The sequence below is a fragment of the Lepisma saccharinum genome, chromosome 8 (assembly GCF_977018435.1).
Source record: "Lepisma saccharinum chromosome 8, izLepSacc3.1, whole genome shotgun sequence".
Lineage (NCBI taxonomy): Eukaryota > Metazoa > Arthropoda > Insecta > Zygentoma > Lepismatidae > Lepisma > Lepisma saccharinum.
Window position 1 is genome coordinate 46,327,321 of NC_139236.1, and position 27,549 is coordinate 46,354,869.

Sequence of the window (27,549 nt, forward strand, 5' to 3'; positions counted from 1 at the left end):
ACGTCGTTCATCCGCTACTATTCTCCCGATTTTTTCAAGTGTGACCTGGCAACACTGCCCCGAGCACCGACAACTGCAGGGAAGATGCGCGAACTCATTTGACGGAAGGTTTTTTTCCTTGTGGTCGAGCTATAGCCGACTGCACAGAGTCACCTGCAAGGAACACGAAATACGGCACAAAACGAAGCTGTCTGTTGTATGGGGGAGGTGGGTCGGACAAATCCGCAAAGCAGAGAAACTGATTGCTTGAAATTATTCGTAACACATTCAACACATAACATTCAAACTCTTATATCTAAGAGTCACAATACAAAATAGTACATCTCAATACAGAAATACTATTTACGTAATTCATATTTCAACTTACATCAAATGAACAATTTACGTACTATAGCTCTCTCTCTCTCTCTCTCTCTCTCTCTCTCTCTCTCTCTCTATTGAGCCAAAACAACATTCTTGTATTGTTTTACCAATGTTTAATGTGCATGATTGATTGATTGATTTAGTTCATTTTACTTCTCTTATTTGTTGCTTTTGGCTAATCGCGAAGATGGGATGATCGATGTTATGATTAAATTGATGAACGATACACACAAAGATTGTACACTCGCCTCACTTACTCCGGCAGTTTGTTTCTTTATACAGCATATTTGCAGAAGATACAATTCAACATACAAGTGTATATAACAAACTTATTACTAACTTCGTTGACCCTGTACAAGCCCATGCCGGGATTTGAACCACCCCACGGATCCCTGACGTCATAGGGTGCTGTGCTGTAGAGCGACCACAAACACAAAAGCTACGGCCAAAAGTCCCCGCGCACCTCCCTTCACCCGTTCGACTAGGGTCAAAAGGAAGCATGATCCACTCTGTCCCTCCCCTCCAAGCGGGGGCGATCATACAGACAAACAACTAGAGTACGTGGAAACAGGACTGCAGGCTCTTTTCCATGTGGTTCTACTATAACCAGTCCGTAACGGAAGTCGGCTTTAATGTGCACATTCCCATTATTCATAGTTGCATTACAGCATTCGTGTAAGAACAAACTTTTACCGGATCGGAGCGTGCTGTCAAAAGCACCACGCTCCGCTCCGGAGCGGAGTACTGCTGTATCACGGTCCGCTCCGGATCGGAGCGTGTATCCCAGAAAGCCGAACCCCTCCGCTCCGGAGCGGAGTGCTGTTGTATCACGCTCCGCTCCGGATCGGAGCGTACCTCTCAAAAAGCTGAACCACTCCGCTCCGGAGCGGAGTGCTTTTATATCACGCTCCGCTCCGGATCGGAGCGTGCGACTCAAAAAGTCGAACCACTCCGCTCCGGATCGGAGAGCTGTCGTACCACGCTCCGCTCCGGAGCGAGGAGCGGAGTAGAAATGACGCTTCGAAGTCGCTCCGGAGCGCTCCTTTAGTACGCTCCTCACTCCGCTCCGAAACCCTGGTTTAAAGTAGGATTCGAACCAGGGTTATTAAATGTCCAGAAACCCATACATTCTAATGGGTTCTATTTGGTTCCGCTGCAGGGCCGGAACATTTTTTCTCGCAAAATTTAAATTCGGTCCAAATTGCGTATTGTTACATTGAAAAAGGTTCCTACACCGTATTTTAATTGTTCCTGATAAAAGGTTCCTGGACCGTATTTAAATTGATCCTGGAATAAAGGTTCCTCTACTGAATTTAAATTGGTTCGCAAAAAGGTTCCCGGACCGTATTTAAATTCATCCGGAAAAAAAGTTCCTGGACCGTATTTAAATTGATCGGGGAAAAAAGGTTCATGGACCGAATTGAAATACTTTACAGATAAAAAGGTTCTTTACGGTCCAGAACCCATTTTCCCTTGCTGATTTTCTCTCCTGGACCGGAATTGCATTTATTTAAAATTCGTGGACCTTTAACAACCCTTATTCGAACCACTATGTGCCTCCATTAAAGGCTTGAAAACGAACACGCTACCAAATTTCATTTCAATACAACAAAGTTAATCAACAATGGAGATAAATCCATGGTAATAAACATAAAGTAACATTACTGTCTGGCTTATAATTGATTTTCAATTAAGTACGATTTTGTTCCAGAACTGTGCAGGCATATGCTTTGCAATTTACATTGGCAAAGAAAGAGTTAAGTTGTCATCAGATTCGTTTCTGTCTTTTAAGGTGTTGGTCATTCGGCTGAATTGAAATATTTGTATCCAAGGGACGAGAGGGGAGAAGTTCTTGATGACGAAGGACAACTACTTTCACTAAAAATCGTCAAGCTCTTTGCAAACTTTGCCATGTATGGGTAAGTTTCAATAACGTTTCGCATTGGTTAAAGTGTCATTAGATGTCAAGAGTTATTTTTGCCAATATAACAATTCTCAATATTTTTAAATTATATCAGCAATGTTTTTCGATATTACTAACAATTTGCTTTTAGTACAATGTCACGGTAGTTTCACACGATATCTTATGTCGGTGTAAACATTGTTCTGAAGCTTTGCAAAAGACTTCTTTAACTTTTCAGTAGAAAAATTGTAGGATACAAGATCACAAAAATCGAGCAACCATATACCATTAGTTGTAGTAACGAGTCAAATTCCATGATGGTTGTTCGTAAACAACTGCTTAGAGAGAGACTTTGAGAAACTATGTTCGAAGAGAACTATGCTTTAAGAGAACAGTTCGCATGTCCGAACGAAACAGTTTCGAGAGATAAACGTTATTCTTACTTCAGTCTGAAACCCAACGGGTTAGTTTCGTAGATCTCTTACTTTTAAAAGCTGACCTCACTATCATCTTCAGGGATTAAGGTGGAGTCTCTCTCTTGGGTTATCGGCCAAATTAGTTCTGGAAGAAGATTCCGAACTTTTGAGAGCTTATTTTACTTTCATCTTCAGGGTCTGAAGTGAATAAGTTCTCTCAGGTTCCGGTGAACATTAAGATATAACGGCATTCTCATTTTCAGGAATTGAAGTACGAATATCCTCCAAAACTCACCTTCACACAGGACAGGAAATCCATCACCTTAAACAATAGAATCCAAAGAGTCTGTAGCTCAGACCAAATGTTTAAGTGCATTATGCAGCATGCAGGATGGTTCATTAAAAATCATCGATACTTTAATGTGCAGCTCGACATGGGTAGAAACTTGTATCACATAATGCACTTTGGTGTTAATTACAAATTTAGTCCATCTATCGATACGTTTCTAGGGCATCAAATACATTTGGTGCATTTAGTTTTCTGTGTGAAGTAGATAACCCTAGAAGAAAATCTTCACCAACATGCTGAGAGAATGCCTCCTTTGAGTCGAACGAATTATTGTTGTTGGAGCTTTTTGAGTTTTAAAGACTTGTCTTTGCAGGGACCCTACGGCAGTGGACAACCCAGTGGATGGCGTTCCAGACTGGCCGCCCTACACAGCGGAAGATGAACTTTACCTTCGAATGGACAAGGAATTTGTCATCCTGGAGGATTTCAAGAACGAATTTACAATCGCTTCACAAGAGGGCCTGCCACAGCCTCAGAGCTAAATGCTGTTATTTGCTCATCCTTCATGCTATGATTGAATTCAGTGAAAAGATATAAATGTAGTACGTATAATTGACTCTTAAATATATTAATCCTTTAGCTTAATTCATAGCCTATATGGCAATAATATTATGCCTTTCATTCAGGTAAGCATTGTGTTAGTTGATGAATATGAAGTATCTGTACTTCCTTAGCGTACAATATTCAACAATGTCATCATATTTTTTTGCTGGGCGTTAAATGACAATAAATCTGATCTCTCCAAATGTCCAAAACTTGTGGCTTCTTGGTAGTAGATAAGTCAATTGGTATCATATCAGAAACTAATGTATGTATGCAGTAGGCATGCACCCAATAAAATAAACATTCCATAGGCGCAGGAGTTTACGAAACAAAATGGGTAATGCTAGTTACTGATTTTTTTCGAATTAAATGTAATAGATTATGGAAGGTCCTGTCATAGCAAAGGGAGTTGAATATTTAGGAAACTGGATTTTATTTAACTTGACAAAATGCACATACACAGCTTACTTCAAGAGAAGAAGTTCTTTCGGGTTATTGGCGACGAGCGTTTTGGAGAAGATTGCAAGATTTCTGGAGGTAACTTCACTCTCAATCTTCTGGCATTGAAGTTAAATGCTAGTTTTGAAGAAAATTCCGAGATGACCCTTTCACCATCGCATTATTCTATTCGGAGACTGGATGGTTAACAGATATATGTATTCCAGATCTAATGTTGACGGGGAAGACCGTCGCAGAAGATACTTTTCCAGACTTTTAAAGTATATTATCCTGGTTGTAAAAAAATAAATATCTTGCTTGTAATGGCTCCTCATGATAGTCAAGTTTTAGACACGTGTACACATTTTTTTGTACGCGAATGAAAAAATCTATAATTGTGAAATAGTAGTTTTTAATAAAAACGCAGTACGACTGACTATCTTAAAAGAAAAACAGACAAGAACATATTGTTAACACCTTTCTGTGAGGACAGCTCTGAAAGGCTTCGTTCTCAATGCAAACCCATCCAACGTCTCCATGGACATGCGGTCAGCTTTAGGCGGCGCCGTGAAGGTGAACTTCTGAAGAAGAATTGTGACGACCAGGAACAGGGTGATCTTGGCCACATTTTCGCCCATGCAACGTCTTCGCCCTGCAAAAGAAACACATCAGAAACTCTTACCCTCATGTACAATTCTCAGGCACATGCATATGAGGGGCGTTCGGCTAAATTCAGTTTGCTGTTTAGCATACTTGTTTGTGTGCGTGTGTGTAAATATGTAGAGAACCTATTCTCGCATAACGAACACAAAACATGAATACTTATACCACGTATTTAAAAGAGACGGCCAGAGATTTTTTTGAGCAGTTTAAAACATACCGATAATATACATATTGGAAATGTTGAATTTGTGATCAGGTGTCCGAGAATATGCCGAAAAACAGAGCGTTTTACACACGTCGCAGTTCCCTTCCTTTTCAAGTGCTCTCATCCGCCCCAGCTTTCCTTGTTTAACACCCAAATCAATATCTCCAGAGCAGGTAGTGGAACTTGGAACAACATAAATTACTTTCTTTCGTTAAATATTGTGTACGTAGATCCACTCTCTAAACCATGTAAATAGAATATTTTTGGCGTCAAAGATATTTGGGTAGGAGGAGAATTTCTTACACCTGAAAGTTTCCCCGCCCCATGAAGTACGCATGGCTTGTGGTGTTAATTCACCAAACCATCTCGTAATACACGCTGGACTGCATTTTGCGGTCTAACGAGGCTCTGACGACTGGACCTGCAGCCATCATAAACCTCTGTGAGCCTCGTGTTATGTCGTCCGGATATGTTTGCGATTGTCCCTTCGTCCATTTCATCGTATAACCATTCATTCTCGTCTTCGTGATTACCTAAAAGTGGCAGAAAAGAACAGTAACCTAAATTAAATAAACCAATTGAACACGTATGTATATTACTGATAAATGTGTTCACAAGAGTAACTTGAAGTTCTTCCTAACACATCTGTAGGAAATACACATATGCTTACCTCCTCCGTACGGGATGAACCAGTCGTCTGTGATGAGCTCTCCGTTGTCCAAGAATCGTTCGGGTCTAAAAGTGTGTGGGTCCTTCCAGTGGCTCTCGTTCATGTGGACCGCATAGAAATTAAGCCAGAGGGTTGTTCCCTGTAGTACAGAAATGAACATACTGTTTATTTGTATAAATGTACACGACGTGTCGTATATTGTATTCACTGTATATTTACTATAGATTACCTTGGTATCTCTTCAGTGCATCAATTCAACGCAGGTTTCGGTAGGTTTACAATCCATCATACTGACACATACAGAAGATTTATCTCGAATGCAAGTCCCTATGGGAGAATTCACACCAAAGAGACAAGATGCACGCGACACGCGGCAAGCGACACTTGTTTCTTTGCTCAGTTTGCATGATGGTACCGATATAATTGCATTAATCAGTTAACCCTAGAAAAACTTAACAAGATACATTTTTACATACAAATCGCATTGTAAAATTTGTGCAAGTTATTGAATCTTCGGAGAGGCATGTTGTGCATGAGAAAACTGAGAAATAATATGCACTGAAATCAAACTGTATACGCTAGACTTTCCAGCCTGGTTAAAGCGAATACCTAAACACTAGAGAACTGGTTCTCAACCTTTGTGATACCATGTCCCGGTATTTTTTTAAGTCAATGCCCTTAGCCCAAGAATTTTCGTCGTAAATCTTTACAGTATTTAAGATTTTATGCATGATTTATCATGTACTTTTGAAATTGAATATTGAGTTGAGTTGAGTTGAGTTTAGTTGGCGTTTTAAGTCCACTTTATGCACAGTATGTCTAATCGGGACTGGACCTACAGTTTAAAGTGGAATCCGAACCACTTGTGCCTCCACCTGGTATCGAACCCGGGACCCCTTGATTACAAGGCAATGACGCTACCACTGCGCCAAGCGGGAGGCCCGAAATTGAATATTGATAAATAAATTCTAGCATGATCATAAAGAGCAATAATAGTTTGATTTCGTGTGTAGGATTGTTTACAAATATAAAAATAGGGATGTCGAAGTGGTAACGTCTCCGGGTTCGATAACCGGTGGAGGCACATAGTGCCACGGATCCCACTTCAAACTGTAGGTCGAGTCCTGATAAGTATATTTGTGCATACAATGGACTTTAACAACGAAAACTCACAACCCAAATATGATATTAGGATTATGATGGTTGTCAACCACTGCAGAACATTTCGCAGCACAGTATAGTTGATACGAGGGCACGGTATCGGTTCGCGGCCAGGTAGTTGAGAAATAATGCACTAGAGTACTTTACCATGTTGACTGATCTATTTTGGATTAGTGCCTCCATATGCTGGCATTTTCAAAGAGAAGCAGTCACGTCGTAATTGCGAAAACACGGCCTCTTTACACGATGTTGAAGGCAAATTACAGTCGATAGATAACTGCATCAAAAAACTTGAAAAAGCGAAAAGAACATTGTGTTTAAATCTTAAATCATTGTTAAAACATTGTATATATCTATACCTTATTATATCAACAAATTAGAGCCTCAAACAGGTTGTAAGGCCGCCGGTTGGGCTCTCTTCTCGAGTTTAAATATAGCTCGTTGGAGTGAAGCATTCACTGCGCATGCGCGAACAACAAACTGAGGCGACACGATGCACGGTATTGAGAAAACGGCACAGTCCGAGAGACACGTAAGCGACACGTGCATATTTCCGTGTCTCTTCGGTTCGAAATGTTGCATTGATTACTGAGGGTTCGCTTCCAAGCGACACGTGTCTCATGTCGCATGTCGCGTGTCTCTTCGGTGTGAATTTTCCCTAAGAGTATTCCAGGGTATGTAGCTGTCCTAAACGTCTTTCAATTTACAGAATTTGATATAGAGGCACAATATAGGATAAATCTGGTATTCCCTGGCAATCTTGAAACACATTGTCCAATTTCGCTGTAAATCAACACCTAACCAACCCTCCACGATATTCAGTCTCTACAAACGCTTCAGGTAAAATGCTTCAAGCTTCAGGTTTCAAACTTAGCCGGTGTAGTCACATTACATTAATGTGCATATTCCATTCCTCTAGGTTCCTCATACACCACACATTATATTTTAAAACAAATGTTACTGACTTGTGTCTCAAGTAATGCCCTAGTCCCTAGGCTCGTCCACGAGGGTCTTTACACAACAGTGTACAGGCAAAGGGAAAATTTTACCTTTGGAATTTTGTATCCCATCAACTCCAAGTCGTCAACTGCCACTCTGGGTACTACTGGAAGAACAGTTAGTATCCTCTGGACTTCCAAAATCATGGCTGCTGTGTACGGTAGGCTGGGGGAAATAGGAAAATATTTGTTTAAGCAAATACGAAACTACAAAAGCAAGAAAAATCATACAAATATCCTGCCAACAGAAGAAAATGACATACAATTGTTTTTATTTCTCTAGCTATGTAGCAGTTTCATGTAGATTATTTATTGATTGATTGATTTGGTTTATGTTACTTCGCTCTTCTTCCACTCTTGGCTAATCGCGAGGATGAGGATGAGTGATAATATGATGAAATTGATGAAGGGACACTCACAAAGAACACCCATGCCCACGCCAGGATCCTTGGTTTCCTAACACACTCTGATAACAACTTCATCACGGAAGTCAGCTTATGTAGATGAGTCTGTTGTATATATGTAGACTACGGGATGTTAGTGCATGGACCAATGATTAACGTAGCTAAATAAATTTGAAAAACTCACAATTGTAAGGCCAATACGATCAGAGCAGGAGAAATTGAAGAAACACAATAAATACAGAAGAAACTAAGAAATATTATATATTCAAACGTAACTGAAAAAAAATATGAAAAAATCAAGAGAAATCAAAAGAACAGAAATTGAAGAACTGATAAAACGTTCATAATTCCATGTGACAGTGAAAATCTGATCTTGGAAGGAAGATAAACATAAATTCAGGAATAACTGAGGAGTATTTATACATTTAGAAGAAACTGGAAACTGTGATAAACGAGTAACTAAAAATGTGCAGTAAACTCAGAAGAAACAGAAAGAAAGTGTGATAAATTCATAAGAAACTATAAATCTGTGATAAATTCATGGCGAAATCTTCAGGTGAAAATAAAAGTACCTCTTAGATTACATAGAAACTGAAAATGTGTAACGGACTCAGAGGAAACCGAACAAAGTTTAATAAACTCAGAAGAAAGAGAACGAAAGTGTGAAAAATTCATGAGAAACTGCAAACCTGTGATAAAATTAGTAGTGGAAAATTATGATAAATTCAGAAGAATAGATCCTACCTTTTCATATCTGCGACGCACGGAAGGACACTCCTCCCTACCACAGCATCCAGCTCGTCGTGGATCTTCTGCTGGATCTCCGGGTACAAGATCATGCACAAGAAAGCGAAGCTCAAAGTGTTGCTCGCCGTATCCAAGCCTCCGACAAGCATGTCCATGCATATATCGACAATGTTTGTATCTGAAAGGATTGTGACGCAACAATTATGATATTTGTATCAATGTTACTAATAGGTTTTGGAGATTATAAATGAACTGTTTCCCAGCGGGTCCATCTACACTGTAAAATGTTGACTGAAGAAATGACGGTTTGAATCTGTTAGTTTAAGCATCCAACTACTATATAAAATTACCACGACAGTTTTTAAGGTACAATTTACATCGTTAATCTTAATTATTCTAATTTCAGACAACTTTAATTTAAAATCATCTGCCTTGATGATAAAATATTCAAATGAAATTTGATTTTTTTCTGATATGTCTCAAAGTTGTTCTATAGGTCTAAATAATAGCATGTATGAGTGTGTGTCTGTGTGTAATATTCTAAGCGGTTAGCAACACCTTGTTTATTTCTCATTCTAGCCACAGCACAGAGAATTGAAGACGTGCTCTCACGAAAAATTAGGTAGCATGCCGTTTCTGTAAAATAACATGCTGTTAAATTTTAACGGTAGATTATTGTAAATTGTAAAAAACTTAGAAGTTGAACGGTGTTTGCAGCGGTTAGACTCTCGTCTATCGTGCGAGCGCTCAGAGATTCTATTCCCAACCACTAAAATTTCGGCCTTGGATCGTGATAATATGGAAGACCTATTTGAATATAAGTAACTGACTCTGATCTCGAAGCCAAAAAACAACAGCGGTGGGACTCGATGCGCTGACCTAAAGAAAAATCCGCCAGGCAGGTCCCCTCGAAGGCTGTTCCGCTATAGGATTTCGTTTTTATTTGACGTTTGACTAAGAAAATAGGCGCATAATCAATATATGATCTTCGGTCAACGGCATCAAAGGTCCAGATCAAAATCTCGAGTATAGCGTTTGTCTCACGTTCAATTTTCATCCCTTCATGTTTTACCCTGCTTTCTAGAATGCACTGAAAATACCAGTCTTTCTTGCAACTAACAATGCAATGGCGATTCTCTGTCTTGTGTTTCTGTGTGTGTCCCCAGTTTTTATGTGAACGTATTAGACCTGAAGATATTTTCGTTGCTCTTAGATTAAGGAAGGAATTCATCTTCAGAAGATGAGTTTTTATGAATACGCTTACTTTCAGGAGCCTTGTCTTGTGTAAGTACTTCGTTTTCAAATTATTGACAGCTCTTGACTTTCAAGAGGGTGTCCAAAAAGTCACGCAACCGAAATTTTGAACGTACGTAACTTTTGCATAAAAAGCGATAGAGATATGAAACTTGCACTGAGTATTAACTTTGTCCATGTGGGTATTTCTAGCCTTTCCGATAAACCTAAATCTGTAGAAAAGAGACGTTTTCTATTTTAAATAGAAATGGCAAATAGAAATGGTTGATCATATTAATTTCTTTATGTGAATGAGTTACCTGATAGATCCAAGTCCTTCTGCTTCTCCATCTCTTTGAAGAGACCGTCGATTAGATCTCGTATCTCCTCTTCGCCGTCAGAATTCCTGTGTTTCTCCAAAATGGTCTGAAAATGTAATAAAATGAATTTAATCGTCTCAATACAAAGGATCGTGAGTAGCGTTGATCCAGTCGGTAGAGTGTTTACATCCAGGGTGGGTGAACTTAGGTGGGAATTTTTCTAACAATGAATCCAAAGCAAGGTAGTTTTAGGAACTAAAAACAAATTTATCTCCAGATCTTATTTCAATTCCTCCAGCAGACAAAGGATAAACATTTTCCACCAGATAGTAGTCCATCCATTTCATGTTTTCTTAATTCTCCCGAAATTAGTTTGCGAGGAACATTTTATGGCATAAAATCGGTATAAAGTTGGGAGTCAGGAGGGTCACATGTGAAACCAATAACTACAATGTTTTAAGTATAATTTGAACCATTGTAGTTATTTTAATAAAAGAACATCAGATTACATCCCCATAGTCAGTCTGGTATTTGACAGATTTCTTGGCCTCCCTGATGGCGTAGTGGTAACATCGTCTCCTTGTAATAAAGGAGAGGCTTGGTGGAGGCATACAGTGGTTCGGTTCCCACTTTAAACTGTAGGCCCAGTCCCGATTAGCGTATTTGTGCATAAAATGGATTTAAAATCTCAAACTGGAACAAAAAATTCAAACACATTTCAGTTGGAGTTTAGGAATTAAAATAACTTCTCTTGAAGCATTGGGATAACTATTGCAGGAATTATATAATCAAAAATTATCAAGTAGAAAGGAGATGCATGCAACCAGAGTAGGGGGTTCTTATACCACTTGCAAATACCATCCTGCTTATAGTAAATAATCAATAAAGCACAGTTGAAAGCTGCAAACGTAGGTAGATAAACTGAATTTAAAACTACAGTCACCTGAGTTTGTGCCCGAGTACCCGCGTGTTTTCATATTTATAACTTCCCTCCTTCCATCTTTGCAACGCAGAGGCAAGATTACAAGGCAAGCAGCTGATTGCATCTCCTACGTTCTCTTCGTTCGCTTAGGGTTGAAAACCCGACGTCTGCGCCCGAAATAATAATAAAATTATTTTTAATAATAGTAATAAATTAATAATATTAGATCCTACAATTTGGCAGCAGGAAGTAGCATAATTTTGCAGCTTATACTGCAACGGAAGGTTGGAAACTCTTCTGCCCACTGATAAATTCAAATCTTACCTCAATGTAGGTTGAGTAAAAATTTCCGGCATTCCTCATTGCGTTGTACCCCGTATATTCAGGAGCGATGAATCGCAGAACAGGAAAACCGTTGAGAACGGTTCCAGACTCGACAACGGTTCGTTCATAGTACTCTAGAAGGTCGAGCAGCTTCACGAACCAAGGATCTTCGTAGTCGAACCGATGACCAGCGATCATGTGCCAGAAGTAGTTGATGATTGGCGCGTGGAAGGCGTGGTCCAGTGGGACCCCCTCAGACTGGGCCCTCTCACCCTTCTCCTTCAGCATGGAAGCAAAGTGTAGCGTTTCATCCGCCACGATGGACTCCATGCTCATCTTCCCGAAACCTAACTCCTTTATAATCTTCACCGTGAGTCTTCTGTTCACGGCCCACCTGTGTCCGCTGGTGAATATTATGCCTGAAATGAGAGAGAAATGATTCTTTGAACTGACTGACAATCGGTTCTAAAGCAGAGCTAAAGCCCATACGATCAAAGAAGAAACCTAATCTTTTCGTCTCCAAATGTGGGAGTTTCGGTGTTGCCACAAGCCTGTTTCTTGCTTAGTCGTAAACGACGACACCTTCTGCTAAAATGTACCATTCGCTCGTAAATCAGAGAGCTATGTGTATAAAAAAAGCTCGACCACAAGAAAAAAAAACCTTCCGTCAAAAGCGTTCGTGCATCTTCCCTGTCGTTATCGGTGCTCGGCGCAGTGTAGCCAGGTCAGACTTGAAAAAAATCGGGAGATTGTTCCTTGGGAAACCAGAAGATCTAATAGTAGCGGATGAACAACGTTCTCGGGGGCGAAGGGGCGGCATAGGTGTGCGCACTGGGGGACATGGGGACGTCCCTAGATTTTTTCCAGCGAGGGGGGAAACAATGTATTTTTATCAGGCGGGTAAACGAGGCATATTACCCCGTAATAATGTTCCCCTCTCAGAAAACGCCACTTGAGTTTGAAATTATCATGTTCGTACATCCTTATTATAATAATGGATGTAAATTACTGTGACTGAAATCAACTCATACATCTGAAATAATAGGTACTTTTATGTCAACATTCATTTTCCAGAAGGGGAGGGGGTGGCGACCATCCTTGCACCTATATCTGGACGTCCATGCCGCTATATAATTTTGTATAAAATTAAGTATTTAAGTATAGAATAGTATATTAAGGATAGAAAATTAAGTACAAAGGCTGTCGCAGAGAAGGTGAGACTAATTCTTATATAGGAAAACAGCGACCTCCATTGGCTAGCAAATGTACTAGGGTGAAAATTTGGTTCATTAGCTGCCGATTGAGACCAAAATGAGCGCAATAAGTAAAAAAGTCGTGAATGCGTAGCAGTTAAAAGACAAGCATGTACATGAACCCCTCCAAGAATCATTAAAATGAATCAAAAAAATTACAAACCACAAAATTTTTATTCAGAATCAGCCATATCAAGTAGACGTACATCTTTATTAAAATAGACACCATTGACATCTAAGCAAGCGTCCACACGCTCCTGCCACTTTGTGAATATCTTTGAAAATTCGTAGTCAGGGAGCGAACTGAAGAAAACTTGCGTTGCGGTGATCACTTCTTTATTCGTCATGAAATGACGACCACGTAAAGCGGCCTTTGAAAGTGGAAATAGCCAAAAGTCGGAGGGTGCAAGGTCCAGGCTGTATGCTGGATGCGGGAAAATTTATATTTTTCTCTTCGTTGCGTAATCCTGAAAGGCGCGCGTGGTATGCGGGCGTGCGTTATGAAGGAGTTCTTGAAATGCGGCCTCTTTTTTGCTACGTGCTGGCGCAGAGTCTCAATGACTCCTTGGTAATACTGTGGCTCTACTCAGTCTGTCTTGATCGGCATATGCCTGTTGGAACATTGCATATGTTTCCGCAGCACTTTTCCCTAAACGCCAATAACATTTTATGGCATGTCGCTATTCATCTTGAATACTCATCGCGAAAAGCAGTATTATACACAAAAACCTGGAGGGGTAAACGAAACACGTTCCACATAAATCAACACAGCTGCTCACTAACGTGGTTTCGCAACATGTGACAACTTGCTACGGAAACAGAATGAGTCATCCTACACGACGCGACTAGTGCCGAAACCATACGCAGTGTTGCCAAGCCAGGAAAAAATCTGTCTCACCTTCTCTGCGACAGCCTTTGTATTTTCAAGCCGATGAAAGTTTCTCTAGCAAATTTCTTGTTATTAACACTCGCATCCTTTATTCGTCAGTTATGCTGCCTCTATGTTGCTGCATTCAATATATATACATTATATATATATATATATATATATATATACTCTATGTAATCAAAAGTATCCGGACACACCGCGAAACGTGTGTTTATCATAGAAGGCGACACAGTACTGCCATCTACCGCGTGGAACACATAGTCAGCGAACTCAGTAGTCTGCAGACAGTGTGAGACAGCAGTATGGGATGGTCTGAGGAACTCACAGACTTTCAACGTGTTCAGTTGGTTGGATGTCACTTGTATAGGACGTCTGTGTGTGAGATTTCCACCCTCCTAAACATCCCTCTGTCCACTGTTTCCAATGTCATAGTGAAGGGATGTGTACAACCCAAAAGCGTGCAGGCCAACCTCCCATGTTGACCTCCAGAGACCATCGAGTGTTGAAGAGGGTCGTACAGCATTATCGTCAATCATCCATCGCCACCATCACACATGAATTGCGAACTGGATCAGGATCTACTCCAAGCACCATTACTGTTTGGCGCAAGGTGCAGCAACTTGGTTTCCATGGCCGAGCAGCTGCCCATAAGTCAAACATCACACAGACAAATGCCAAACGCCGCCGCATGTGATGCAAGGAGCATTGAAACTGGATCATAGAACAGTGGAAAACCTTTGTGTGGAGTGATGAATCACAGTACACAATGTGGCGATCCGATGGTAGGGTGTGGGTGTGGCGAATGCCTGGTGAACGACATCTACTAGCCTTTATTGTGCCGACAGTGAAATTCGGAGGTGGCGGGGTTACAGTGTGGTCATGTTTCTCCTGGAAGAGGCTTGGCCCCCTTGTTGCTTTACATGTCAATGTCACGGCACAAGCTTACGTTGACATTTTAACAGCTTTCATGCTGCCTACCGTCGAAGACCAGTTCGGGGATGACCATTGTGTCTTTAAACACGATCGAGCACCCTTCCATACTGCAGGGCTTGTGGGGGAGTGGTTTGACGACAACAACGTCCCACTAATAGACTGGCCTGCGCAGAGTCCTGATTTGAAACCCACAGAACATCTCTGGGATGTTTTGGAATGTAGACTTCGTGCTAGACCACACCGATCCACATCAATACCTCTTCTAATTTTGGCGCTCTGCGAGGAATGGGCTGTCAATCCTCAGGAAACCTTCCGGCACCTGATTAAAATAATGCCTGTGAGAGTGAACGCTGTCATCAAGGCTAAGGATGGGCCAACACTGTATTGACTGCCAGTGTTCCCGATGGAGGGTTGCCCAAACTTGTACTTTATTTTCAGGTGGGTGTCCGGATACTTCTGATCACATAGAGTATATATATATATATATATATATACACGCACACAAACATGTATAAAATAATTTGCCCACGCTACGAAGTCAGTGTTTCTACCTAGTAAGGCAAGGACGTTTGTTTCACTGTGTTTGTGTCACTTCATCCATTTCATCAGTTTTTAATTCATGCATATTGTGTTACTTACCTGTAGAGACACAAAAGCGACGTAAAATAACTAAAATAGAAATAGATTTTCGGGTGGGATAAAATACAAGCATCTAAAAATAGTAACATAGTAATAAAATAATAATAATGTCCTAGCCCAATTGAGTATCGTTTGGCATAATTTCACAGTTCAAACAGCACTTTTCATGGCTGAGTGGAGTTCCACTCTACCTTTCCCCTCCATGTTGAAATATGATGAGCAGGAAAAGTGTTTTGGAGCAGGCCGTTGAAGGTTCCATAGAAATAGTTTATTATGGAATTCTCCCGATAAATCAATAGGTCTGGCAACACTGACGTTGGCCGCTCTGAAGGCTCCTTTTCCCCACCCGCCAGCGCGATGAGGTTCTGCGCAGGTTTCTTTCCTTGTGGTTCCACATAGCACATGTTGTTGGCCCAATGTTGGGAGATTGTCGACACCGTTGGGAAATGATTGGTTTGGAGATGGTTGACACAGTTCTTCCACTATTGTTGGCCCAACTTTGGGCCAACAGTTTCGTGTCACATGGGCCTGCGGCTACCGTTTGGCTTATCTATTTATCCATGTTTGTCTTTACTTCGTACAAGAACGTTTTACACCTTAGTAACTTTTTCCGCATACTGAACGTTCATGTAGAGCATAATTTTCTTGTTTAATGTTCAAAGAATATCCACATAGACAAAGTTAATACCCAGTGTAAGTATCATGTCTCTATCACTTTTCGTACAAAAGTTACGTACGTTCAAAGTCTCGGATGCGTGACCTTTTGGACACCCTGTAGAAAGTCCACAGCTGAATACCTATACTCAGTCCTGGCTATCTCTGGAGCAAGCGAACGAAAACACGTCTCTGCGCAAGTCGTCACGCGAGACGGCTCCACCAATGTACACTTGAAAGGGAACGGGATTGCGTGGAGGGGGGAAAGCGACTACAGTTACCACCCTTTGAGCACGCGCTTTGCGACCTTGCTCCAGAGATCCCGGGACAGGGGATAATATCTGAAGGGTTTCAGTTGCTGATATTTTAGTCATTGTTGCACTCACCTCCCTCCCCTCTGTACGCGTATCGGAAGATGGGCAGGTTCTCCCTCCCGTCCGTAGCTTTGTTGACGAGAACATCCTTGAGCACGTCCTTGTCTGAGATGATGACCTGCGTGGTGCTTCCCACCTTGAACGTCACCAGAGGCCCGAACTCGTCGGTTGCCTGCGTGAAGACCAGCTTCCAGGAACCTTTCACCTTGTAGTGCTCGATGAAATAGAGGAGGTTTCCTAGCACAGGATATACAGGGGGACCTGAAATAAAATGTGGCATTTAATGAAATATATTACAATGAAAGTCATATCTAAGTTCATGTATGCACGGTCCTACCAATAAGAGTAAGACCGAGACCGACTTGCGAACTTAAGTCGACAGTCATTTGTTTACTCTTCTCGCAGTCACCGCAGACTCAAATGCCCCCTTCGTTTGTTTCCTCCTGCCCGCTTGCTTCTGTCAAAAATTCAACACTGTTAAATATTATTGATTGATTCTTTGATATATTGTCTTCTAATTTCTGCCACTTTTAGGCTAATTGCGAAGATGATCATGATGAGTGATAATAAGATGAAATTGTATGATTTTACAATACCGGACACTTTCCCAATTCCTTTCATATTTCGCATACTCAATAATTTAGAGCTTCTAATCACGAATCTGCAGTAAATTTGGTGCTCACGTGTGAAACTTGCAAAATAACGTGTAGAATGTTGCGATTTCAATACAAAGAAAGGCATAATTTCGTTAATAATTCCGATACTCACTAATTATGGAATCCTGATGACGTATCTACAGTTAAGATTTGGTGGTCACGTGTATAAATTGTAAATTAACGTGTAGAAGTTGTAAAATAACGTTGTGAATAACCACGCTGATTCTCGATACATAAACAACGATGGGAGTCATATTTCTCATATGAACAAGTGACGTTCACAATTCGTTACATTGCGTTCAGTACACAAGGTTGCTAAGTGTTGTGAGACCCTCAGTTGTTCATGTGAGGAAGATGGAGTAAGGAAGTAATGTCCATATTTCCGTAAGCTTTGCTTTGGAAAAAGCCATTCTTTAGTTAGTTTTGGTTGGGTAAATATTAATAATATGGGGGCATTCATTCATATTTCGCATACTCACTAATTTAGGACACTTGATCACGATTCTGTGGTTGAAATTTGTCGCTCAAGTGCTACGAAACTGACATTTTTTGACTGTGCCTGGTCGCAATTAGCCTTAAACCCCTCTAACGATGCACGGGTAGCCCCACGAACCACGCACGCGTAGCCCCACAAACCATTCACGGATAGCCTCACAAACCATTCATTGATAGCCCTACAAACCATTCACGGATAGCCCCACGAACCATGCACGGCAAGGTTAGGTTAAGTTAGGTTACGGTAGACAAACATAGCTATAATTTGGGGTCTTAGTAATATCAGGAATATATATATTTCATTCTTTAAGTATTCGAAATTCAAAGTCATAATGAGCAATTGTGCATTGTCGGTTGCGATCACTGACCCTCTTGTTTTGGATATTCCACACGTGAGCGCCAATTATTAATTGCAGATTCGTGATTAGAAGCCCTAAATTATTGAGTATGCGAAATATGAACGAAATCGGGGAATTGTCCGGTATTGTAAAATTGCTTCGATGAAATTGATGAAGGGACGCTCGCAAGGAACATCCATTCCCAGGCCGCGACTCGAACCTGGGACCCCAGACATCATAGCGCGTTGAGATTACCACGTCACCACGGAGGCCGGGATATAATGGGTTTTCCAAAAAGAATGATATGATTTTGAAATGAACTGGCAATTATCCTTCAACAAATGTTATAACTGTCACTATAGGCATTTCCACTCTTACAGCAGGCGCCCTATATGATAGCAAGGGAAGTGGGGAGCTGGGATTTCGCCGCACACCAACCTTACAACAGCGGTGTCGCCGAGAACTACAAGGTCGAGGGGTGGTGGTACAGAACCTCGTTCTACAGGCTGCTGAGTTTCTTATCCCGCTCCCCACTTCCCTTGCCAACATAAACGGCACCCGTCGTCAGAGTTGAAAAGACCTATATATGTCATTTGTGTATACTAACTGTGACAATGGCTAAATACACGCTTCAAGAACGTTTGGTTATTATAAAAAAATATATATATATATGAAAAAACGTTCTATTGAACTTGAAACGGATCATAATTTTGGGCAAAAAATTATTTTCTCCGATGAAGCTCATTTCTGGTTAAATGGAAATGTTAAAAAACAAAATTGCCATTTTTGATGTGGAAACAATCCACGAGAGATTCACGAGAAGCTCTTGCATCCGCAAAAGGTCACTGTATGGTGTGGTTTATGGCATGGTGGCATCATCGGACCATTCTTTTTGTTTCAAAACGAGGTAGGAGATGCAGTTACAGTGACTGGTGAGCGGTACCGATTGATGTTAATAGACTTTTTGTAGCCAAATTTAGATGGAATTGATTTAGAGGACATGTGGTTCCAACAAGACGGTGCCACATGTCACACTGCTAATGCCACTATCGACGTATTGCAAGAACAGTTTGGTGAAAGGATAATTTCGAGAAATGCAACTGTTTGTTGGCCTCCAAGAAGTTGTGATTTAACTCCTTTAGATTGCTCTTTGTGGGGTTATTTGAAATATATATGCAAACAGACCACGAACCCTTCATGCATTAAGATTGAACATCGAACGCTGCATTAGGCCCGAGTTATTGTACAAAGGTATCGAAAATTGGGTTAATCGAATTCACTCGTGTGCACGAAGTCGAGGCGGACACATAAATGATGTGTTATTCAACACATTATGTAATAAACTATGCTTTTTATTTTATTGTATTTCCGGCCGGTTCAATTGCACGTGCAATGAACCTGTTAAAACTAGTGCTAATTAATACATTATCAGTCATTGTTCAATTTATTTACATTATGAACCAGTTTGTATAATGATACCTTCCGAAATATTTCATTTAATAAGGATATACAATTCTATTTCCAGAAATAATTCAAGAGATCCTTCTCAGTATTTTTATCCCATATAGCCTCAGATATGTTAAAATATTTGTAACACCACTGTCTCATTTTGACAACGTTCTTTTCTTTGTTTGTATTAATCCCACTGTATTAAAGAAAGACTAATGGGGACTGGAACTACAGTTTAAAAGGGAACCCGGTACCCCTCGGTTACAAGGCAACAGCTTAAGCACTACGCCATCGAAGAGGCCCTGTCTAATTTTCGAGTTGACTTTAAAATACAAGATGCGTATAAACGTCTTCTGATCTTGTTCTTTCTTTCTGACTATGTTTTGAATGCAGGATTCCATATTGTTGAGACATATTCTGAAAGTGCTGTTACATAAATGTGAATTAGAATGTATTGAGAGGAAAATCTATCGGAGGGATAGAAGAGAGCTCCTACTGCTTCTTGCACTGATAACGATTAACGATAGATCAACGACAGAGAATAGTCAATAGATTAGTTACTTACATAAATATCGCAAGCTTTGACTTATTAGTCGATATATAGTTTACATGCATTCTAATTTCATTACCACACTTACTCAACTTTACTGTACCCCTAACCTGCAAGGTTGTTTTTACTCCTTAAATGCAGAGGTTTGGAACTGAGTTGTTTGCCAAATTGTTATTCCTTTAATATTTTTTCCCGCCCTAAGATAACAGGCATCTTAATGGCGGGGATTCCCAGGCTCGTTACTCCATGTCCTCCAGGAAATATTTACAGAAATCGTTTCAAAATAAAGAAGATTGAGTTAATGTTGAGGAGTAACAGGATCCGCTGAAATTTTGCAATGTTGCTTCTTATCTTAACATGCCAATTAGTTAGTTCCGTAGGGAAGGAAATATTCCTCGTATTGCACCCCTAGTTATGTAAAGAAAAGTCAACCACTGTTCGTAATATACTTGTTACATAAAATATTGTTATACGGCGCTGGTCTATCCGCCAAAGAAACTATAGAGAGTCCAATATTTAACTTAAATGTTAAACTAGTATCCATATTAATAGCATATATACTCGCGTACTTTCGACGTGGCCTTTGGCCACGTCTTGTACGCTCGCATGCGTGACCTTCGGCCACGTTGTGGGCGCAATCATGTTATAGATGGGGTTCCTCAATGATCTTAATGACTTTGAAAATATCTGCATGTTGTATTGGATGATGGTTTGAAAAGTTTAGAAAGTAACTTTATATGTGTATGGGCTCTAATAAGGTATAAATATTCATACTATTATTGTCTATTTTCTTAATAATGAACTGAGTAAGTAATAACCGTTTCAAGATAAGTAGCTGGATGTTTTGCTTAAACGAATTGAAAAGCGACTAAATTGAAAATGCAATATTTACGTATTTTGTTATTTTCACATTTTTGAACGTAATTGGATAATAACTGTTTTCCGTAATTCCCCTCAAATTCCTACCTTGCCTCTGTAATAAATTCTGATGCTCGTATTTTGAAATTCGAAGAGTCTAGCATAATCCCCTTACAGTAGTTTCCGGGGTAAAAATAAACTTTCTTTAAGTTCCCTAGCAACGTCCGTTTCCATGGACAACAACAGCCACGGCAAGCTCTAAGAAATTGCATGTCATTATACTCCCTAAACATTTAGTTAAAACAAGCACGATGTAGATATTTTCGCATTGAGTATAACAATATATACGTAATTGTATCTGGACTGAAACTCCGTATTATGTAGATGTCGCCCTTGTTTGAGTCACCTTTTCAAAACCAGGAGTTCATTCATTTATGTGTAATCTGTGAGAAATATAATGTAGCTAGACAATGAAGAATTGAAGGAAACAATGTGAGCAAAAAAGAAAAGCCTTGGAAACGGTTGCTAAGGTCGTGAAAAAAGGGCATTTTCACCCTCAAAGAAGGGCCAATTGAGCGATTTTTGAATTTTCTCGGTCTTTTGGGACAATTTCATGGGGGGTCGTAATCGGGCATTTTTCGCCTCCGGGGCTTCCTTCATGGAGAACATTTATGTCAGTGAGTGGTGGGATTGGGGCTATATATATATTGGACTCGCGTACCTTCGACGTGGCCTTTGGCCACGTCTTGTACGCTCGCATGCGTGACCTTCGGCCACGTTGTGGACGCAATCATGTTATAGATGGGATTCTTCATAGATCTTAATGACTTTGAAAATGTCTGCATGTTGTATTGGATGATGGGGAACATATGTATAAGTTTGAAAAGTTTAGAAAGTAACTTTATGTGTGTATGGGCTCTAATAAGGTACAAATATTCAAACTATTATTGTCTATTTTCTTAATAATGAACTGAGTAAGTAATAACCGTTTCAAGATAATTAGTTGGATGTTTTGCATTTACGAATTAAATTGCGACACTAAATTGAAAATGCTATATTTACGTATTTTGTTATTTTCACATTTTTGAACGTAAAGGGATAATAACTGTTTTCCGTCATTCCCCTCAAATTCCTACCTTGCCTCTGTAATAAATTCTGATGCTCGTATTTTGAAATTCGAAAAGTCTAGCATAATCCCCTTACAGTAGTTTCCGGGGTGAAAATAAACTTTCTTTAAGTTCCCTAGCAACGTCCGTTTCCATGGACAACAACAGGCACGGCAAGCTCTAAGAAATTGCATGTCATTATACTCCCTAAACATTTAGTTAAAACAAGCACGATGTAGATATTTTCGCATTGAGTATAACAATATATACGTAATTGTATCTGGACTGAAACTTCGTATTATGTAGATGTCGCCCTTGTTTGAGGCACCTTTTCGAAACCAGGAGTTCATTCATCTGTGTGTAATCTGTGAGAAATATAATGTAGCTAGACAATGAAGAATTGAAGGAAACAATGTGATCAAAAAAGAAAAGCCTTGGAAACGGTTGCTAAGGAAGTGAAGAAAGGGCATTTTCACCCTTAAGGAATGGCCGATTGAGCGATTTTTTAATTTTCTTGGCCTTATGGGACAATTTCATGCGGGGTCGTAATCGGGCATTTTTCGCCTCCGGGGCTTCCTTCATGCAGAACATTTATGTCAGTGAGTGGTGGGATTGGGGCTATATATATATTGGATTACATATAATTTCTTCGTTGTAATATAAATACACAATACGCTAAGTATCAAAAAACAAAAACACACATAACATTATAATTTAACAATATAATGTAGAAATACTATAATACAAATTAGTTATATACAAATACACTCACTATAACTGCACTTACACAAAACACTAATCCTCCAAACCCACTCTTTAGGTCATAAATAAAATAAAAATTATTATCGTATTTAGAGAATTAGGCTAATTATTTACTTACATTAAACACATAAGCTTTAACCAAGTCAACTTCTAATAAGGGAAACACTCACTTTAAAATAACGCTATAACACAGTAACTAAATTCAATTTTAGAAAAACGTTTTGTAGAAGGTACGAAATTCTAACATCTCATGCTATAAAGATTATATTACTAACTAAGTAAATAACTCTCTAGCCTTCTTAAACCCGAAGTTTATGGCTGCAGCAACACAAGCCTTCCATCTGTCCCTATCCTAGGCAAGATCAATTAAATCTTTTCCATCCTTACCGATTTCCGATATCTATCACAACGTTATCCTCCATCTTCCCCTTCGTATGCATTTATAGACAGCCCTGAATGTATGCGGATGGAGGCGGGCTTCTTCCACCCCCCTTTTTTTAAAAAAAAGAAATGTTACTTGTAAAGTTCCGTTTTGGGTCCCTCCTATATGGAGGTTCTTTGCTTTTATCTATTCATAAAGTGTCATCGTCGCGCTTAAACCAAAGAGGCAGAAAATAATGGAAGAGAGACAAGACATAAAAGTAACTGGGAGAGATAAAAAAATCTATAAAGTTTGTTACAGAATCAAAAAAGGAACAACACAGTACATTTGTTCAACTTAACACGATCAATCCCTCAGTTGGCCTGGGGGTATATGTTTAACAAGATCATTTCAGGAATCCTAAAAGCTATAACGATAGGACTGTAGAAGTTTTCTCAAGTCATACGACTGACGACAAGACCTTCGAATGTCTGGCTACGTTTTTTTAAAAAATTGACTTTCTTTCTTCTCATCTCTCTCTTTCTCTCATCCACGTTCTTTTCTCTACTTATTTCTGTCTCTCTCTCTTTCTCTATCTCTCTTTTTCCTTTTATCTTCATTTTATTTCACTCACTTGCTCTGCTTCTTGCTGCCAGTTCATCTCACTATTCCTCTCTGTTTCTTTCTCCTTCATGATACTCTCTCTTTCACTCTTGCTGTGTTCCTTTCTCTCATATTCTCTCTTTTTCTCACCCTCATTTCCTCTTTTTCTTTCTTCCTTGACATTTTTCTATCCCTCTTACTACCTTTTTCTTACTCCTGTTCTCATTTGTCTAACCCTCTCTTCTCTCCATTCCCTCACTTTACTTCACACTATCCCTCACTCTTTTTTCTTACCCTCGTCTCCTTACATTCCCCCTCTCTTCTCCTTCTCGTTGTTTCTTCCTTGCACTCTTCTTTTCGCTATAAACACAGCCAGCACATGGTATGTATTTTCTCAAGACAAGAACACCGGTAAATTAATTACTCTTTTCATAAAAAGTTAGTTTGGACATAGTCCACTATAGAGGTTGTAACACTTATGGCCTTACCTGGTGGAAGGGTTTTGTCAAGGCCGGAGTTTAACCAAACGAAGATTACAAACACGATGAAGAAGGCGATCCATAAGTAAATCATATTTTGTCCACTTCCGCTGAAATTAAATAAAAAAGCGTTATTTCTTCCAAATCAGTATGTAAAGATATCACTTGAATCATTTGTATTATAATTTAGGTGCCAAATCTTTACAATGTGGTGGAAATTTGATACGAGAGAAGATGAATTAATGATGAGTATTATCAATATATCTAACAAAGGGAACTTATATGCAAATTTAATATGCAATATACTACGAATATTTCATTATTGCAGTAACTAGTGATACAGATACTTTACCAAGATTTTGAAATTTAAAAATGCGCTGAATGAATTTATGAATGATCCAGCCCCTCTTCACTTAGAATTATTCTAATCAATTTACATTTTTTCAAAGTAATTTATTATTAATAATTGAAGACTAAAATTGGTAAACGCTGTAACTGACACAAGAATTCAAACACCGTTTTCTACGTTAAACTGTGAAATATGCCATGCTTGATAATGTGGTAAACGCGAAAAGTGGCTGGTAGCCCTCTAAGTAGTTCAGAGGGCGTGTATAAAGGCACTAGTGTAAACGTTCGTACGGGCTGATGTGCTGAACGATGCGATTTCCCAACACTTTCGCTTTTGGCACTTACAACATTTACCACTTTTTGTCCTCAATTATTATCAGCAATGTACTGGGCTAAAATCATGTTCTGACTTTTCTTAGAATCCAGCCCACAATCACATCATAACGGGCAAAAAGTAAAAATTGACTACTTTTGTCGCATATATTCCTTCATCAACATTATATCATTCCAGCACCTGACCTCTTAAACAGATTCGTGCATCCATTCATTATTGACATGGTGGCTATTTTTTGACCATTTATGTTCACATTTTCATTTTAACTAAGTTTACTACTTTATCCGCATGATCAATACGTCACCTTCCTAAATATTAGGAGGGCTGCGAGAGGTAAATTACATTAATTCAAGAGGGATGCTTTCAGAGGTTGTTAATCCTTGAGAAATGGAACGAACAAGGGTCGATGAATTTATGCCAACGAATTAAAAAACACCTATTTATTCCTTTTTTTTTTACAAAACGTATATCATTCGGCTCTCTCTACATCAACACATCTTGTCCTTGCACCAATCAGTATCTCAGCTCGCAGTGACGCTTACATTTTCTTGTTCCTCATTCTTCCCAAACATACCACAATAACTTCAAATTCATTTTATATAACTGCTCACAGTAAGAACTTCAATAACAGGAAACTATTCTCTCACCCTTTACAACCATAAATTTTCTTGAATATAGATCCTACAAGAAATTTACCAAATTTGACCAAAGTTTTATATTTCTCTAGTTGTGTTGGAGACATTCCATTATAAACTGCTGAGAAACAGGGCTTCTCCTTTCACATTCACGTCTCTCGTTTGCAATTTCGATTTTCCATAAATTTTGTTACAAACGTAAATATCTAGTTCCATTGACAAAATGAAATCATGCCATGTTAATCAAGCAAATATACTAAAAGATTCGTATACCGAGTCGGGTTATTTTTCGATACAAGTTGTATCGATTGGAATTCACGTACCAATACCAGCCGATACTTTTTCGGCATTCCGCGTAACACTATCCAAGGAGTCTAATTATGCTGGAAATTATGCAAAATTGAAACGTTCTCTTTATTTTGCACCAATTTTGCATGAAAAACTGGATGTTGTTGTTACATAACATATGTTTTAACATTCCTATAATTCTTGAATATTCTAAAGCAAATTCCTTGGTAAGTTGATGCATAAAATTGGAGAATAGTTTTTATACACTAATATTGATCAGTGTTCAAAGTATCGGTATCTGTGAATCGGTTAGAGTATCGGAGTCGGTATCGGTTCAAAGTGATATAGGCTCAGGCCTATTAAACCTCGTTAATCCGGATCCCGACTTCGCTTAATCCGAACAGACAAAAGTAAAAAAAAAAGCAGAATGCAAGGTTTTAAATGTGGCTAGAAGTCAACAAGAGAACTTCCCAAAGAAAAGGCAGTCAACCACTGATGAAATTCTGTTTCCCGCAGACTTTGTACTGTACTGTATAGTGTATTTAGGCCTATGCCCTTTACATACACCATAATATACGTGTTTTGTTGCTATAAACGGAGTTTTAATGCACTTTCTATTGTTCTTTTAGGTTATTTCAGTTAAACCGGACTTTCGTTAAACCTGTCACCCCTATTAGTCCGGATTAACGATGTTTTACTGTGTATATATAACAACCATTTTTCTGCATTATTGGGGCCATGTCTCCCTTGTCCCACACAGATATACGAGCAACGTATCTAATTTATACATTTACAAAGGGTCATAGTACTTACAGCTTTACACCTGTCCTTTGAATGAAGCTTTCGAAATTCGCCAACTCCTGCGCGAACGTGTTTTGTACAAGAAAAGGGAAACATGACGGGTCAGCTATTTAAGTATTTCATCACAGCTTCCGACTAATAGCCATTAAGAAACTGCGATAATGACCTTACACAGGGAAGCGTTGTTCTGGACATTTCCAGAAAACTTATGTAAGGCGATGAGGCAGATGTGATTTTCTCATGATAGGTGCGACTGAAAATATGTTTGTTGCACCTATTTGGTAATGGAGAAAGAACAATGGTTGATTGATTTTGTAATAAGGACTTGGTTTATTAGCAGGCAACGAAACGGAGCGTGTTCAAATTGACATAATCGCGCATTGCACCTTGGGTAAAATAGGGCAAATCATTTCTCCCAATGGACCTCAAAGCGATTACTTAGGTTCGAGTTTTACCTTCGTCAATACGATTTTCAAAAGTGCGTATTGGTAGATTTCCTAACTGCACAAAAATACCAATATTCGATCTGAAAAAGTGTCGAGTGGAGTACGTGTGATGTTCTATGTACAGTCACCGCAGTCAAAATTGGACATCTAGATCCTGAAATACTCACTTCCCTGCGAGACGAGACGTTATGTGTATTGCATAACTTTACGGGATAAGTGGATTTTAATGGTAACTTCTACCATCCGCCGTAGAGTTAGGCAACACACATTACTACTTGCAGGGCAGCTAGTATTTCAGGATCTAGATGTCCCGTTTTTATTGCCGGTGAGTGTACCTCCGCAATGTCACTACGGGGTAAAGTGTTGCGGATTTTTTTTGTATTCTGCCAGCAAGGAGAAGGAAAATGAAGAAGATGTAGGAGCTACACCTTGTATGTACAGAGTGCAGCAAAAATTAGACAGAGACTCGTTCTGTCTCCGTGTCCTGGTAAGAAACAGTGATGTAAAGTAAACATGTCATGATATTAGTAACTTGCAAGTATAAATTGACTGAAATTACATAAATTATAATTGAATTATGAAAATAATTCTGATACTACGTTGTGTTTTGGTGGATCTCCAATTACCGAACAGTTGCAT

General features: G+C 39.4%; 2 protein-coding genes across 2 annotated transcripts in view; one reads left to right on the plus strand and one right to left on the minus strand.

Annotated features, from left to right (window-relative positions):
* Window positions 1-3,741, plus strand: part of LOC145991447 (juvenile hormone esterase-like) — a 28,243-nt gene extending 24,502 nt beyond the window's left edge. Inside the window, exons 8-9 of the mRNA XM_083127452.1 lie at window positions 2,156-2,282; window positions 3,345-3,741. Coding sequence (XP_082983578.1) covers window positions 2,156-2,282; window positions 3,345-3,513 — 296 coding nt within the window. The 3' untranslated portion in view covers window positions 3,514-3,741. The remainder of the gene's footprint in view (window positions 1-2,155; window positions 2,283-3,344) is intronic.
* A 741-nt stretch (window positions 3,742-4,482) lies between these two features.
* On the minus strand, window positions 4,483-27,549 carry LOC145991756 (methyl farnesoate epoxidase-like). The gene is made up of 8 exons (XM_083127809.1): window positions 27,537-27,549; window positions 16,414-16,662; window positions 11,660-12,078; window positions 10,414-10,519; window positions 8,858-9,038; window positions 7,761-7,875; window positions 5,551-5,689; window positions 4,483-4,664 (listed from the first exon to the last, which is right to left on the minus strand). Exons 1-8 carry the CDS (start codon window positions 27,547-27,549, stop codon window positions 4,483-4,485), a joined length of 1,404 nt encoding a protein of 467 aa, XP_082983935.1.